Source organism: Topomyia yanbarensis, chromosome 2 (genome assembly GCF_030247195.1).
Source record: "Topomyia yanbarensis strain Yona2022 chromosome 2, ASM3024719v1, whole genome shotgun sequence".
In the NCBI taxonomy this organism is placed as follows: Eukaryota; Metazoa; Arthropoda; class Insecta; order Diptera; family Culicidae; genus Topomyia; species Topomyia yanbarensis.
Window position 1 is genome coordinate 306,140,061 of NC_080671.1, and position 15,639 is coordinate 306,155,699.

At 41.9% G+C, this 15,639-nt stretch overlaps 1 protein-coding gene across 1 annotated transcript; it reads left to right on the forward strand.

The window, feature by feature from the left end:
- Nucleotides 1-8,970: 8,970 nt before the first annotated feature.
- Nucleotides 8,971-14,929, forward strand: LOC131680519 (uncharacterized). The gene is made up of 2 exons (XM_058961231.1): nucleotides 8,971-9,199; nucleotides 9,273-14,929. The coding sequence occupies exons 1-2, from the start codon at nucleotides 8,971-8,973 to the stop codon at nucleotides 14,927-14,929; spliced, it is 5,886 nt and encodes a 1,961-aa protein (XP_058817214.1).
- Nucleotides 14,930-15,639: the final 710 nt, after the last annotated feature.

A 15,639-nucleotide genomic window follows, 5' to 3' on the forward strand; every position in this document is an offset into this window, starting at 1 on the left:
CGCCACTCAGTGAATAATGGAAACCAATTAGGCCATTACAAATATTTTTTAAAAATTATGTCACCCCTCCCCCCTTCAAAATCGCTGAAAAAAATCAGGGGGCAAATAATTTTTTTAAATTAACCAGAATTCAAAAAATTGTCACGTTTTATAGAACAACAATAGCTTCTATAGAGTTTTGCTTTTCGTAACTGAAAACTATTATGGTAGTTTTAGAAATTACCATCCCATGATAATTTTTATTTTGACCATTCTCGGGTAAATGTGAAGTTTAAATGAGATCATCGATCCAGTCCAACACCAAATGAAACGTTTGCTGGTCGCGGAAGGAAGGACCCATCTGTGTATTATCAAACAAACATCCCGAGCAGAGTCTGATAACAAATTGAGAACTAAACTTGATGTTGTGATGTAGTAGGGAATGATTGCTCAGGTTGTTATCATTTTGGTCGTTTTAATGGTTAAAAGATCAAAATCGAAAGCAGAAAAATTGCACTATGACATCAAACAGAAAACTATTCATGCTATCAGTGAAAGCAAATTGAAAACTCATTGAGATGGTGAAATATTTCATTGATAACAAAATAAGTAATCAATTTGATGAAATAGAAACAATTTTTTTTTTCTAAAAATGTAAGCACATCAAAATGAGATCAAAATATGATGTTATATCTGAAAAAGTTTAAACTGATATCAAAATAAGATTTCAATTTGATGCTTGATATCAAAATATGTTGTCTATTTGCTGTAATTTTGATGTTGGACTTTGCTCGGGATCTCATGGAATGGCTAATACAGACCGACTTCTGAATCGATTCCATTTTAAACGCAACAGTCGATAGAGACATAATCGATCGTTGCATTCGAAAATAATTTCGATAAGGAAACAATCTGAATCCAAATCAAACTCCTGGAGAATTATATGTGGTTCAATATTCAATATACTTGAGCTTTACCGAAAGGTTTTTGACATTTAAAAATTTCATATGGGATCGTAGTATTCATACCGTATATCCGCAGCCATATGTGCGATTCTTATGAACTTGATCAGATCAAAATCTGCTACTAAACCTTCCATTTAAGGCTAAGCTTGTGAAAATCGAATAAGCCGTTTTCCAAGAACTCGAAAAGACATTAATTCTGAAATATTCCAAGAACCAGAAACATGCGAAATTTTCGAGATAGACGCTGGAATCGAAAGAACTTTGTCTGGCCATCAGCGATCAAGAATGCTCTAGCAAAACTAAATATAGATCTTACAAATAATGGTATCATCGGCACTTACCGCAGGAAGAACCGGGAATCCATCATCGATGTCAATTTTTGTAGCCTTGGAGTAACCGGAAATATGGACTGAAAAATGTGCGAGGATATATCCACAGTGACCACCAAGCGATTTGGTACAGCATTGATAACAGGACTATGAACTACACATGAATATGAATATGTAGGAGATATATAAACGAGTGAAGATGGAAAACAGCGATTTTTCACAGGAACGTGTCCGTCGAAGAACTTGAGGGTATCCTCTTCAACCTAAATGCGAACGAGTTCACGGCACTACTAACAAAGGCGTGTAATGCGACCATACCAAGGGATGGGAAACTGAGAAACGGTCGCCGGGTGCAATACGACGATTATCGATCTACGTATAAGTTGCCTCCGAGCTTGGAGAAGAAGTCGGAGATCATTTCGGTTTCTCATCTCGCTCAGTTCAGAAGCTAGAAATCGTTCCGCTGCAATAGCAGGGCAAGTAATCAAATTTATCCGCGCGACGCTTGGCAAAAATTGATTCCTTCTGCCTTGTGTGTGATACGTGAACAAACAATGAGTGATAATGCCAAGCAAAAGTATATCACGATGCGGGCAAACTGTGTTGCTGTTGACTACACGAAATATCCGGTAATACCATCAATTCATGAAGGGGAGCAAATGTTGAAGGTGAACTTGAAGTTCAACGTAGCTTATGCGGTGCAATTCCACCATTTACGTCATGCGGTACTGAATGTGTTAAAAATATTAGTCAATCAGAATCATTCGTCTCCCAGAACAACATGAAACACATCATCGAATGTAATAATATTTTATACAGTATCCCAACGTATATAGATGTTGACAGCATTGAAATAAAGATACATGACCTGGCACCACGTACTAGTTCCTTCGCTATCAAACAAATCCTGTCAAAATACGGAGAGGTGAATAGTGTTAAGGAAGATAGTTGGAGGAACTACTTCCCAAGACTCCGCAACGGAGTTCGTGTGGTGAGAATGCGTCCGACAAAACCTATTCCCTCTTACTTGACTTTCACATGCAAATCACCTCATGGTGTTGAATATTCTCAACGAACACTAGTCACGCACCCAGGACAGATTCCTACCTGTCAATATTGTGATCATCCGCTACACGACGGGAAACCTTGCGCAGAGACTGCTAAAGAAATTCCACCTGATACGATCAAAGCCGGTATACAACCATCGTATGTTAAACCACAACCAGTTGGTAAACCAAAGACTGCAGACCGGAAATTCACAAACACCCAACAACGATCGGCCCCAGTACCACTAAACCAACTGCCATTACCAACATCGAAGTAACAACGATTACAGCAAATGTTTCCAAACCAACAACCAACACCACCAATAAGGAATCTAATACCGATGAAGAAGGATTTACAATAGCGACTCGTAAGCACAAACAACAAATAAGAACATCCGACGATGAGCAAGATGAATGCAGTACCGATGATGACATGGACGTAAACGAAAACGCGAGAGAAGACGGACCAAATGACCCTCAAGGTGCGCTCCACGGCTCAGTTGTGCTCACGCATTGTGCCGTGTCAAATATATTTAAAATTAAAAAAGAAGTCAGAAAGCTCGAGGGAAGCGAGTTGCAAGAACCGCTCTCAACAAAGCAGTCAAGCTGTACAAGAAAGCCTTGCCACAAAGCCAACGCGAATTTCCTTAGGAGAGACCTAAAAAGTTGGCATAACAAAGATAAAAGGCTCAGTTGCACCACCTGAAAGGTGCTCGGAAAAGATGGAGGTCACCATCGAAAGGTTTTCCCCCACAACATGAATCTATTTACGCTGTACAGTGAGGAGGATGATCACAAAGATGAAGATCGATTTACCAACAAACAGATTATCGAGATGACGAAAGCCATAAAAGTGAAGCGATACATAAGAGCCCGGATATGTTCAAAACGATCCGATAATTGGAAGCGACAAATGCTGATGTTGCTTCCGATGCCGGGACAACATGGAAATCTTTCAGCGTAGTCAATATATCCCTTGGTAATGTTAGAGAGAAGGAGTAATCCTGAACAAGCTAACGAAGTACGCGGACCGTGAGAACGGCATCTCATGTAATTCGGCTTCCTTATAGGCAGGTCTACAGTGAAATCCATCCAAACGGTTGTGGGAGCTGTGGAGACAGCAGAGATAAGGATATCTTTTTTGCGTGGTGGTTCCCTTAGGTGTGAAGAATGCTTCAATAGTACTAGCTGGGAAGCAATCGCCCATTCGCTGTACAGCATGAGTAACTCTGCAGGATATTATAGAGCTACTTTCAGTACCAAACACTGATCTACGAGACAGACAAGGAGGAATCACAACTACAACTGACGTTCCTCGACTCGACGCTGTGGATCGCAGTGTACGATGGAGTATTGAAACTGAACCTTCCCAGAGATATAACGATTTTCGGCTTCACGGATGATGTGGTGTTCCAAGTAATCGGACAATCGCTAGAAGAGGAGACACTCGACACGGAGACGATTGCCCATCATAAAACAGAGTTGGTGATGACTAGCAGCCGAAAGACAGCGCAGTCGGAAAATATATCATCGACTTAAACTTTTAAAGTCACGACGATTATGTTAAGGGGAAGGCTGTGAGAGCAACCACAGCTTTGCTTGAGGCGCCAGTGTACTGGGCACCACGAACCAGCGGAAATCGCTGAACCGAAGCATATGAGCAGACTAGTTTCACCGCCAGGGACAAGATCGAGTAGGTCGAGTGAAGCACCAGCGGTGGGTCGTCGAGTTTTCAACGAACCGGAAGCAGCGAACCAGAAGCTACGCTCCATCCGGTATCGCCGAACCGTCCTCGCCAAGTACTGGTTGGCCCTTTGAGTAGGATTTATGGACTATACGAGGAGATTGCGACAAAACTGGGAGCTAAATGACTCGCGCAACAGGCATCGGTATCGGGAGAACTTCCGACGAGGAATTGAGATGGCTCGCGAAAACAGGAACTAAATGGTTCACAGAAACGGGTGCCAAATGGCTAACGGAAGTTCACCACTGCGATTAGCCGGATATGTGTTCGGAGCTAAACCGCTCTAATGTATGTCTTAAGACTGAATCAGCCTCCCCACGATATAACGCTTCTATGCAGTCTCGTGGAACAAAAGGAAGGAAGAAAAGTGAGGACTGTTAGTAGTGGTTAGGCACAAAAGTGAGTCCCACCTAGGGCCAATGCAGTTTTGAAGCTATTTAACCATACTATAAAACATACAGACATTTTCAGATATCGACGAACTGAATCTAGTGGTATATGAGACTCGACACTCCGGGTCTAGCTTAAAAAGTCGAGTTTCAGAGTCATTGCACAGTCTTCCTTATATGAAAAACCTTTGACCGATTTTCATGCCTTGTGTGTACAGTCGGTCCTTGTGCCGCCACAACGGAACGAAAACTATTCAAGCAACTAAAAGTAACCTTAATGTACTCTTAAATGTTTACATTAAGTTCATAGAGAACTTTCAAGCTTTTATTGGGAATTTAGAAATTGCACTGTTCGGAAAATTATTTAAAACGAAAACTTTAGCATCCCTTTCCTATGTGAACTTTTGATTGATTCAGTAATGTTTGCTTGAATTTTTCTAGTAAAACAAATAGCTCAACCCCGCTATGCGAAATCACCCTGCGGAAACGTCCACAGAACAATCGAAAGAAAATGCAAAAAGAAAAAAAAAATTGTGTTTATTAAAATAAATATTTATTTTTTGTTTGAAGGGGGGGGGGGCCTTCAGAAAAAAAAATTGTACTTGGACATAATTTTTAAAAAAGATTTGTAATGGCCTTAGAATGTCGCTAATAAAACTTTAACTTCTAGAATATTTATGATGATGGCCCTACCTCATTCCCACACAAAGGTGTTATCTCAACGATTTATCTAGAAGGCAAATTAATATAATTAAACGTTATCTTGCAGACCGATATTTTGAAACAGATCTCCATGCAGAGTAAACATATTTGTCATAAAAAATGTATAGTACCGAAAATACCGGTACTGGCTTTTGTTCAATACCGGTATTACGGTACCAAAAATGGGTCGGTATTCCCGAGATTTTCGGTACCGGTATTACCGGTACCACAACCCTAATTGATATCAATTTATTCACTGATAATTATCTGAATATTATGTAGTAAACAAAATAGTGCGTCAAGTTCCTACGATGTTCTATAGTGATACATACACAACAAGTGTCATTTGCACAAAAACCTCCCCGGCCATGTCTAAAATTTTGAGGAAAGGCTATCAAAGCATTTATGATTATTTTCAATTCAGAAGAACATTGTATTTTCGCATTAATTTTCGCTGTGTGTTAATAGTAATGTAATCACGTTTTTTACATTTTGGTGCATTCACAGATGCGTTTTTAAATTAGAATTATAGAATAAAATTTTACTTTTTTTATAAAAATCAGCTTTTTTGAGAGGCGCGTTAAAATATTGGAAGTAAATTACTATGTTTTATGGTAAATATACACTTCGTTTAGTGTTTTCCCTCTACTCAAACCATACTGTTTGCATAATATGAAATATATTTTCTTGAGTATATACATGCAATATGGATTCGTTGTTGGATCAAACTTTTTTTTATTCGACAATCATTTGAAAATAAACTTAGAACATGTTTCTATGAAATCTTGTACAATTTGTTTTTGCAGTAAACTTTCTGTCATTGCCGTGTGAACATGTTCTATTCAGCAACTTTTGGGTTGTAAATATAACTGCTTGTCAAACATCCTGAACAAGTGTTTAATCGAATACTATACTACTTCATGAGAACATATTGAAAAGTAAACTTGGTCTATATCACACCGCAACGTGCGCTTTTTGGTCGTACAGTAGATAGTAATTTAGGTATTCACAACAAAATTCTTTGTTCCACATCTAGATAAAAATACTGCATACCAACAAAGTGTGCTATTGGGGATTCTTCAAAAGGCCTAAGAGATTTTTGTATACAAACTTGTTTTGTGCATTATTCGATTGCAGAAAAAAATCATTCAAAATGTACGTTAGTCCACATCTTTACCCTTCGTAGAAGTAATTTCAAATATATTTTGCGTTGAAACCAAAGAACATTAGGAGACATCAACAAAACAAAAATTTGTTTGCAATTCTTATTGTCCCTTTTGAAAAAGTTAAATGGAGTTTTAACGACATTCAATTAGCTAGAGATTGCTGGGTAGGGAAAGTTATGAAAATTAGAGCCATAGTACTCAAGTGAGAGCAAGGATGTGAAGTAAACAAATCGGAAAACTAGAAGTGGCAGGGTCATTAGAACAGGCTTAATATCGTACGGGCTTAATCTTTGTCTTCTGTTAATGAGGGTCGAGCTTAGGCAGCATAACTACGAATCACCCGAGTTCACTAGCATGTGTCCTGGTATCGATAGACGTGTCCATCTTTACCGTGACAACCGGAAAAAGTTAAATGGAGTTTTCTTATATCAAATGATGATGTCTATGACTGATTGCTAGCAGCTGCAAACAACAGTCCACGTAAAAATTTCAAGATCAGAGAACAGAGTGGCATGACGTTTAATCGCACATGATTAGTAATAATTTTTGAATTTGTGAACTTATTCAAAAGAGCACAAAAATAGTGCATGAATTCATAAATAATAGTCTGAGTTCCGTGAAATTGTTTAGGTAGAAGTATTAAGATCATTCAAAGAATTGTATACTCCTTGAACTATATGTTGAACTGTTGCACGAGCACGATTGGTGAATCGTTGTTTGTGTTGTTTATGTAAAAGTAAACATATTCGGAATTCTTGAGTTCGGGAATTATAATTCAAATTAAAATAGTTTTGGATTTGTATAGCCAACCCTTGTGAAAATTTACTCTAGAATAGATCAAAACAACTAAACAACAGCATGATTTATGAATAATAAGAACGATGGAAGGCACACATAATCGCAATAAATCCTTTTCCTATTGGTATTTCATCAAATTCTTAATGAAATATATACCTAAGCGCAAAATATCGCTGTGATATTCTGAATGAATCTGTAATTTGCAAAAATATGCATCCGATGGACTGCCCATAATCGCAAGTCAGTCCCATGTTCTATGGAATTCCCTATGTACATCGGACTGACTTGCGATTATAGGCAGTAGAGGTCTTTAACGAATTTTCGTACCTTAGTTAAAACTATGATGAATATTCAAGATCATTTGTTAACACAGATTTCTATATCAAAATGTGATAACATATCCAGATTTTTAAGAACTTTTTTAATCACCTCCCTTTGATGTTACAGGCATGAATTCCTAAGATTGTTTTATCTTACTTTTGATAACTATGTTTTAATTTCAGTTATGAGCTAGACGTGTAAAGTGAGTGTCATATTTACACTCAGACATAAACATTTAAAAAATTCTTAAACGCATTCAAATTAAAACTATTTTGCGCAGGATGCATATTAAACTATTTTGGATTAGCGGAAAAAATACGTTTGATGATAAAGATTGAATATAGTTTTTGAGGTTTTGGTATGTTGTATCTGTTGCGAATGCAACCGAAAAGACGACGGGTTCCGATTCTCTTAACGCTTTATTTCACATCTGTGTGTGGCGTTAAAAATTCCTGCCGAAGGAATATAGTTATATAATAGTGTAATTTATAGGTATATGTTTATAGTTTTGGGTTTATGATATTGATCAGCTTTAATATATTCAGAGAAATATTTTGTAGCCTTGATTTAGTTCACGGTTTGCACCAACAAAATTAGTTTCGTGATCGCTCAATAGCTTCAGAAGGGAACCTCTTTCTGCGATGAAATTTTTGATGGAAAGGATGCATGAATCTGTTGTAAGGCTGCGCGCAACTTCGTGGTGTACTACTCGAATAGTGAGACAAGTATAATCAACACACCACATCTTTTTTCAAAACGTATGCCAACTACGACACGCTTTGGCCCAAATTAATCAATGCCGATGTATGTGTGACGACGAAACACCCTGTTACAGCGACGCGTCAAGCACATCGCGCCCCCACTAGCGAGAGCTCTACTGCCCTGTTGGATGAAGTTAAATGTCAACTAGGTGACACAGCGAAATTGAACCTATAGTCGTCACCAGCTCGGCCTGCACACTCTATATTATATTTTTCTCTCGTTTGAGTTTGTCGGCTACGCGGTTAATTACTTAATACTAGATAATTAATCTATTTCTACAGTGCTAGTGAGTATATCTATGGTTTAAACTTATAATCTAGGTAAACTTAGTGCTAATTATATCTACTTAATTTAAACTTAAACCTAGGAACCAGCCTAATCCTAAAAGATAGGTAAACTGAATAGAAATCACAGTCCAAAGGAATTCGTGGACTAAACTCTAGATAAAATCCTAGATACTACTTGCAGTGAGTATTTAACTTAAAGCATAAAGCTAAAAGATGAACTTAAACCTAACCTAACTCTAATAGTGAACTTACTCTAATAGACCTTGAACACAGCAAGATTTCTAATTTGAAACGATCCTGTCCATCGATACGGGGTTTTCACCAAAATTGTAAGTTGAAATGTAAACACGCCTACTATGCATAAATTAATAAAACATGTTTTTAGCTTGAAGCATCGAAACACATATCCCCGTGTTCTTGCTATCGAGACTTGGAGAAGCCTAACCTCACATTCTTCAAGAATTTTGCACGTGGGTCGGAAGATGGAAGGACTTCACAACCTCAGCGGTTTCCATTGCCGGCGATGTAACCGGCCCGATTCGGCAGATGCTAATATGGTCGCATGCGACAATTGCAACATGTGGGAGCATTTCACTTGTGCCGGAGTGGACGAAACAATAAAAGCTCGCGCCTATTTGTGCCAGGAGTGCATGGTGGGGGAACCGCTACGACAGGAATCACTACTGATTCCTAAACCACCTAAACCTGACGGTAAAAGTTCGAAGACGTCAGCCAAAAGCGTGGGATCTAAACGGAGTAAAAAAAACGATTGCACCACCTCCAGGAAGCACATCGTCTAGTACTCGTGCAGCTCTTTTAGAGGCAAATATGAAAATCCTAGAGGAGGAGCAATTTATAAAGGAACAAGCAGCTAGGGAGTACGAAGCTCTCAGGAATCGGGAGATGGCAGAAAAGCAGCGCCAGATTGCCGAAAAGAAAATGCTAATGGAGGAGGAACGTCGACTACGAGAGTTGAAACTAGAGGAAGACAAAACTTTTCAAGCGAAGCAGCAACTGATTCGTCAAGAGTCGCTAGAACAAAAACGGAAGCTCCTCCAGCAAATTGCAGCAGAAGCGAGTAGCAAGGGCGGATCGACAGCCGGATCATTAATTGGGTCGAAGGAAAAGGTATCCGCGTGGCTAGGAAGACAAGGTGGACGATCAACTGGGAATGAATCAGGAGACAGTAGGAAAATCGATTCGAAATCATGTGAGATTCCCAGTGACCCATCAGGAAGCGTAAAGGACGAAGCGACTGGACAGGATCATATCAGAGATCACCCGATTCCTCCGTCCGACGGGGCGACTGGACAGGATCACATCAGAGATCGCCCGATTCCTCCGTCTCCGACCTCAAACTACGACAACGTTTCCCTTGATGGGGCTCAACAGGTGGTATTCCCTCAAGCACAATTATCGCCGCAGGTCAATGCGAGACCGGGAAGACATCCTGCGATGTTGGGTACGCAACAAATAGCTGCTCGACATGTTTTGGGGAAGGAACTCCCTCCCTTCAGCGGTAACCCTGAAGACTGGCCCATATTCATTAGCAGCTTCGAACAATCGACTGCTACCTGCGGCTTTTCCGATGCAGAAAACCTAATACGTCTACAACGGAGCCTAAAGGGTCGCGCTTTAGAATCAGTACGAAGTCGCTTATTGCTGCCCTCAGGAGTTACACATGTGATCCAGACGCTTCGAACGCTCTACGGCAGGCCTGAACTTCTTATTCGATCGCTAATAGGGAAAATAAAAAATGTTCCAGCCCCGAGATACGATCGATTGGAAACTATAATGGAGTTTGGGTTAGCCGTTCAAAATCTCGTGGACCATCTTGTGGCTGCACAACAAGAAAATCACCTTTCAAACCCAGTATTGATGCAAGAACTGGCGGAGAAATTACCGGGTACGTTGAGATTGGAGTGGGCCATGTACAAGAACCGCGATGCTACACCTACTTTGCGAACTTTCGGCAGCTTTATGTCTAGATTAGTCACGGCTGCTAGTGAGGTAACGTTTGATTTGCCATACACCGGTGCAGACGAGAGGCAGAGAACGAGAGCCCATATCCAGACTCACCTATCTGACTTGGCACTTCCTCCCATCGCCAATTCGTCTCCTGTGAATCGCAAGACTGGTCGGCCATGCGCAGTGTGTGATCGCGAAGGTCATCGGGTAGCTGAATGCAATACGTTCAAAGCGATGACTGTAGAGGAACGTTCGAAATTGGTTCAACAGAAAAGTCTATGTCGAACCTGCCTCAACAATCACGGAAAATGGCCCTGCAAATCATGGCAAGGTTGCGATATAGAGGGATGTCGTCTTAAGCATAACTCCCTTCTCCACCAGATGTGCTCTACTGCTCATTCAGTTAACGTTTCCGCCACCTTCCCTACCTCTATGACAGATATGTTTCCTTTTTTTCGCATAATACCCGTAGTCCTGTACGGAGGAAAACGATCCAGACCGATCTTTGCCTTCATAGATGAAGGATCGTCGTTGACACTGTTGGAGAAAGCTGTCGCAGAAGAACTAGGTTTAGCTGGAATACCAGAACCACTGACATTGCGGTGGACAGGCAATGTTACACGTGAAGAATCGCTATCGCAAAAAGTTCAGTTAAACATTTCAGGCGATTCCTGCGCCACTAGATACAAGTTACTTAATGCCCGCACCGTCAGTAGTCTCGTTCTCCCTTCCCAAACATTGAAGTATCACGAACTATCGCAGATGTTTCCTCACCTTCGGGGACTGCCGGTGAAAGATTATGAACTTGTCCAACCAAAACTTCTTATCGGTTTAGATAACCTACGTTTGGGTGTTCCGCTTAAAGTACGACAAGGTCAGTCTGGAGAACCCATTGCAGCAAAGTGTAGGCTCGGATGGGGTATATATGGATGTGTACCAAGCAAAACAAATACGTTTGTCAACTTTCATACCGCCGAAGCTGCAGATTCTGACTTTGTGCTCAACGAGCAACTGCGAGACTATTTCACTTTAGAAAACATGGGAGTACTCTGCCCTGGTAAAATCTTAGAATCGGAGGAGGATCAACGTGCCAGACGGCTGTTAAAAGAAACTACACGGCGAACTGCATCCGGATTTGAGACCGGACTTTTGTGGAAAACTGACGACCTGAACTTTCCGAATAACTATCCGATGGCCATGCGCCGTCTGCAGTCATTAGAGCGGAAGCTGCAAAAGGAACCCCTGCTGAAACAGCGTGTTAGTAAGCTGATAGCGGAATACAAAGAAAAAAAATACGCTCATAAGGCAAACAAGTTCGAGTTGTCGACTGCGGATTCCAAGAGGGTGTGGTATTTACCGCTGGGAGTAGTTATTAATCCCAAAAAGCCAAGTAAAATCAGGCTAATCTGGGATGCTGCAGCAAAGACCGACGGCGTGTCGTTTAATTCACAGCTCCTCAAAGGACCGGACTTGTTGACGCCCCTGCCCACTGTTCTAAGTCAGTTTCGCCAGTATCCGATAGCCGTTTGTGGAGACATCAAGGAGATGTTCCACCAGATAAAAATACGAGAACAGGATTGTCAGTCACAGCGGTTCCTCTGGCGCGAAAATCCCACCGATCGGCCAGAGATCTACGTAATGGACGTAGCTACATTTGGGTCGACGTGCTCTCCCGCGTCCGCCCAATACGTAAAAAACATCAACGCAGAGGAGTTTGCCGAACAGTATCCTCGTGCCTCGACTGCCATACAGAAGAAACACTATGTTGACGATTACCTGGATAGTTTCCCAACCATACAGGAAGCAATAGAAGTAGTCAACGACGTTAAAGCAGTGCACCTAAAAGGCGGATTTGAGTTGCGGAACTTTCTGTCCAATTCAATAGACGTCCTAAAGGGTATTGGCGAAATCCCAGCCAAAGATTCAAAATGCTTGCTGCTGGACAAAGAAGAGAATGCAGAATCAGTTCTCGGGATGCGCTGGATACCAAAGGACGACGTATTCACTTACTCGTTTGCGCTTCGTAATGACCTTCAACCAATCCTAGCCGAGAATTATATTCCCACCAAACGTGAAGTACTAAAAGTACTAATGAGCTTGTTCGACCCGTTGGGTTTTATATGCTTCTTTCTTGTGCACGGGAAAATACTGATGCAAGACATATGGGCATCCGGATCCGAATGGGATGATCGGATTAACATCGACCTTTATCAGCGCTGGAAACAGTGGACGGATCTCTTTCCGCAGCTAAACACAATTCGCATTCCCCGCTGCTACTTTCGTTCTCCATACAAGAACAACCTTCAGATTCACGTATTTGTCGACGCTAGTGAGGCAGCGTATTCCTGCGTGGCCTACTTTCGCTTGGCCTCTGAGACGGGAATTGAAGTATCGTTGATCGGTGCCAAATCTAAAGTGGCCCCCCTGAAGATGCTTACAATTCCTAAACTTGAATTGAAAGCGGCGGTTCTTGGGGTTCGCTATCTGGAATCCATTCAGAACTATCACACCTTTGATATCCATCAAAGATATTTGTGGACCGATTCAACAACCGTTCTGGCATGGATCACGTCCGACCACCGCAGATACAACAAGTTCGTTGCCTTCCGAGTCAGTGAAATACTGTCGTCAACTGACCAGAAAGAGTGGAGATGGCTGCCTTCTAAACTGAATGCCGCCGATGAAGCAACCAAGTGGAAAAGCGGCCCAAACCTTCCAACAGACGGAGCCTGGTTTAGAGGCCAATGTTTCCTACACGAGCCGGAAGGAATGTGGCCTAAAACAAAGCAAGTCTCGACGACAGAAGAGGAATTACGTCATGTTCACCTCCATAGCAACCCAACACCGTTGATAGATGTCGCTCGTTACAGCCAATGGGTACGACTTCAACGGTCAATGGCATTTGTGCTCCGGTTCATAAGCAATTTGAAACACAAAACACACGGTTTGCAGATGCAGTTGGGTATCCTCCAATGCGACGAACTTGCTGCTGCGGAAGAGGCGTTATGGAAATTAGCGCAAATGGAGACATATCCTAAGGAAATCGCTTTGCTAAAGCGAACCCAAGGTGATCCCGAAACTGAACACGCGATTGTGCCAAAAAATAGCACTATCTATAAAGCTTGGCCATTTCTTGATAGACGAGGGATCCTCAGAATGCGCAGTCGCAGCGGTGCTGCCGCGTTTGCACCGTTCGAAGCTAAGTACCCAACAATTCTCCCCAAGCAACACCTAACTACGTTCCTTATTACAGACTGGTATCATCGCCGCTTCCGCCATGCCAATCGCGAAACTGTTGTCAATGAGATGCGCCAACGGTTCGAAATACCCAGACTACGAGTTCTCATACAAATGGTAATTAAGAACTGTGCTCAATGCCGGATAACGAAAGCACTACCGAAAGTGCCAGCCATGGCTCCACTTCCCCCATGCCGCGTTACGCCATTTGTAAGACCATTCACTTTCGTCGGATTGGACTACTTCGGTCCGGTATTCGTGCGGGTCGGGAGAAGCCAGGTAAAACGGTGGATCGCTCTGTTCACCTGCCTAACAGTAAGGGCAGTCCACATGGAGGTGGTTCATAGCTTATCCACAGAGTCGTGTATCATGGCAGTCAGGCGCTTCGTTGCTCGTCGGGGACCACCGGCGGAGTTCCATACCGATAATGCTACGTGCTTCCAAGGAGCCAGCAGAGAGCTACAAAACGAAATCACGGCACGGAATAATGCGTTAGCTTCAACATTCACTAGTGCACAAACCCGTTGGAAGTTCATTCCACCCGCTACACCACATATGGGAGGAGCTTGGGAGCGCCTCGTTCGATCGGTCAAAACAGCGATAGGATCGATCTCGGATGCGCCCCGTAAGCCAGACGATGAAACTTTAGAGACAATTATCTACGAAGCCGAAGCAATGGTGAACTGTCGTCCACTCACATATATCCCGCTAGAATCGGCAGACCAAGAAGCGCTCACACCTAACCATTTTATACTGGGAAGCTCTACTGGTACCAAAAATATACCATCCGAGTTCGTGAGTGGTAGTGCCGCGACACTTAGGAGCAGCTGGAAGCTAGCACAGTTCATTACCAACGAATTTTGGAAGAGATGGATCAAGGAATATCTCCCGGTAATTACTCGAAGGTGCAAGTGGTTCGAAAACACAAAAGATCTTCAGGTTGGCGACTTGGTATTGGCAGTAGGCGGAGCGGCGAAGAACCAGTGGATTCGTGGACGCGTCGTTCAGGTTATCCAAGGGAGAGACGGAAAAGTTCGTCAAGCAATAGTACAAACTACAGCAGGCGTTATGCGGAGATCAGCGATTCAGTTGGCTGTTTTGGACGTCGCGAAGAGTAGTAAACCTGGTAATGATCAAACGGAGCCGTCAGACGATCACCAAGGTTCACGGGTGGGGGAATGTGACGACGAAACACCCTGTTACAGCGACGCGTCAAGCACATCGCGCCCCCACTAGCGAGAGCTCTACTGCCCTGTTGGATGAAGTTAAATGTCAACTAGGTGACACAGCGAAATTGAACCTATAGTCGTCACCAGCTCGGCCTGCACACTCTATATTATATTTTTCTCTCGTTTGAGTTTGTCGGCTACGCGGTTAATTACTTAATACTAGATAATTAATCTATTTCTACAGTGCTAGTGAGTATATCTATGGTTTAAACTTATAATCTAGGTAAACTTAGTGCTAATTATATCTACTTAATTTAAACTTAAACCTAGGAACCAGCCTAATCCTAAAAGATAGGTAAACTGAATAGAAATCACAGTCCAAAGGAATTCGTGGACTAAACTCTAGATAAAATCCTAGATACTACTTGCAGTGAGTATTTAACTTAAAGCATAAAGCTAAAAGATGAACTTAAACCTAACCTAACTCTAATAGTGAACTTACTCTAATAGACCTTGAACACAGCAAGATTTCCAATTTGAAACGATCCTGTCCATCGATACGGGGTTTTCACCAAAATTGTAAGTTGAAATGTAAACACGCCTACTATGCATAAATTAATAAAACATGTTTTTAGCTTGAAGCATCGAAACACATATCCCCGTGTTCTTGCTATCGAGACTTGGAGAAGCCTAACCTCACAGTATGAAAATAGGCGACAGGAAACTTTTATTGCATGAATGGGTAAAGCAGACATTGCAGGTACGACTGGTGTAGCC

What these genes read in the sequence shown, in the direction of transcription:
- LOC131680519 (XM_058961231.1), top strand. Translation starts at nt 8,971, where the DNA reads ATGGAAGGACTTCACAACCTCAGCGGTTTCCATTGCCGGCGATGTAAC. An exon ending in TAAACCACCTAAACCTGACG is followed by an intron (nt 9,200 to 9,272) that starts GTAAAAGTTCGA and finishes CACCACCTCCAG; the next exon opens with GAAGCACATCGTCTAGTACT.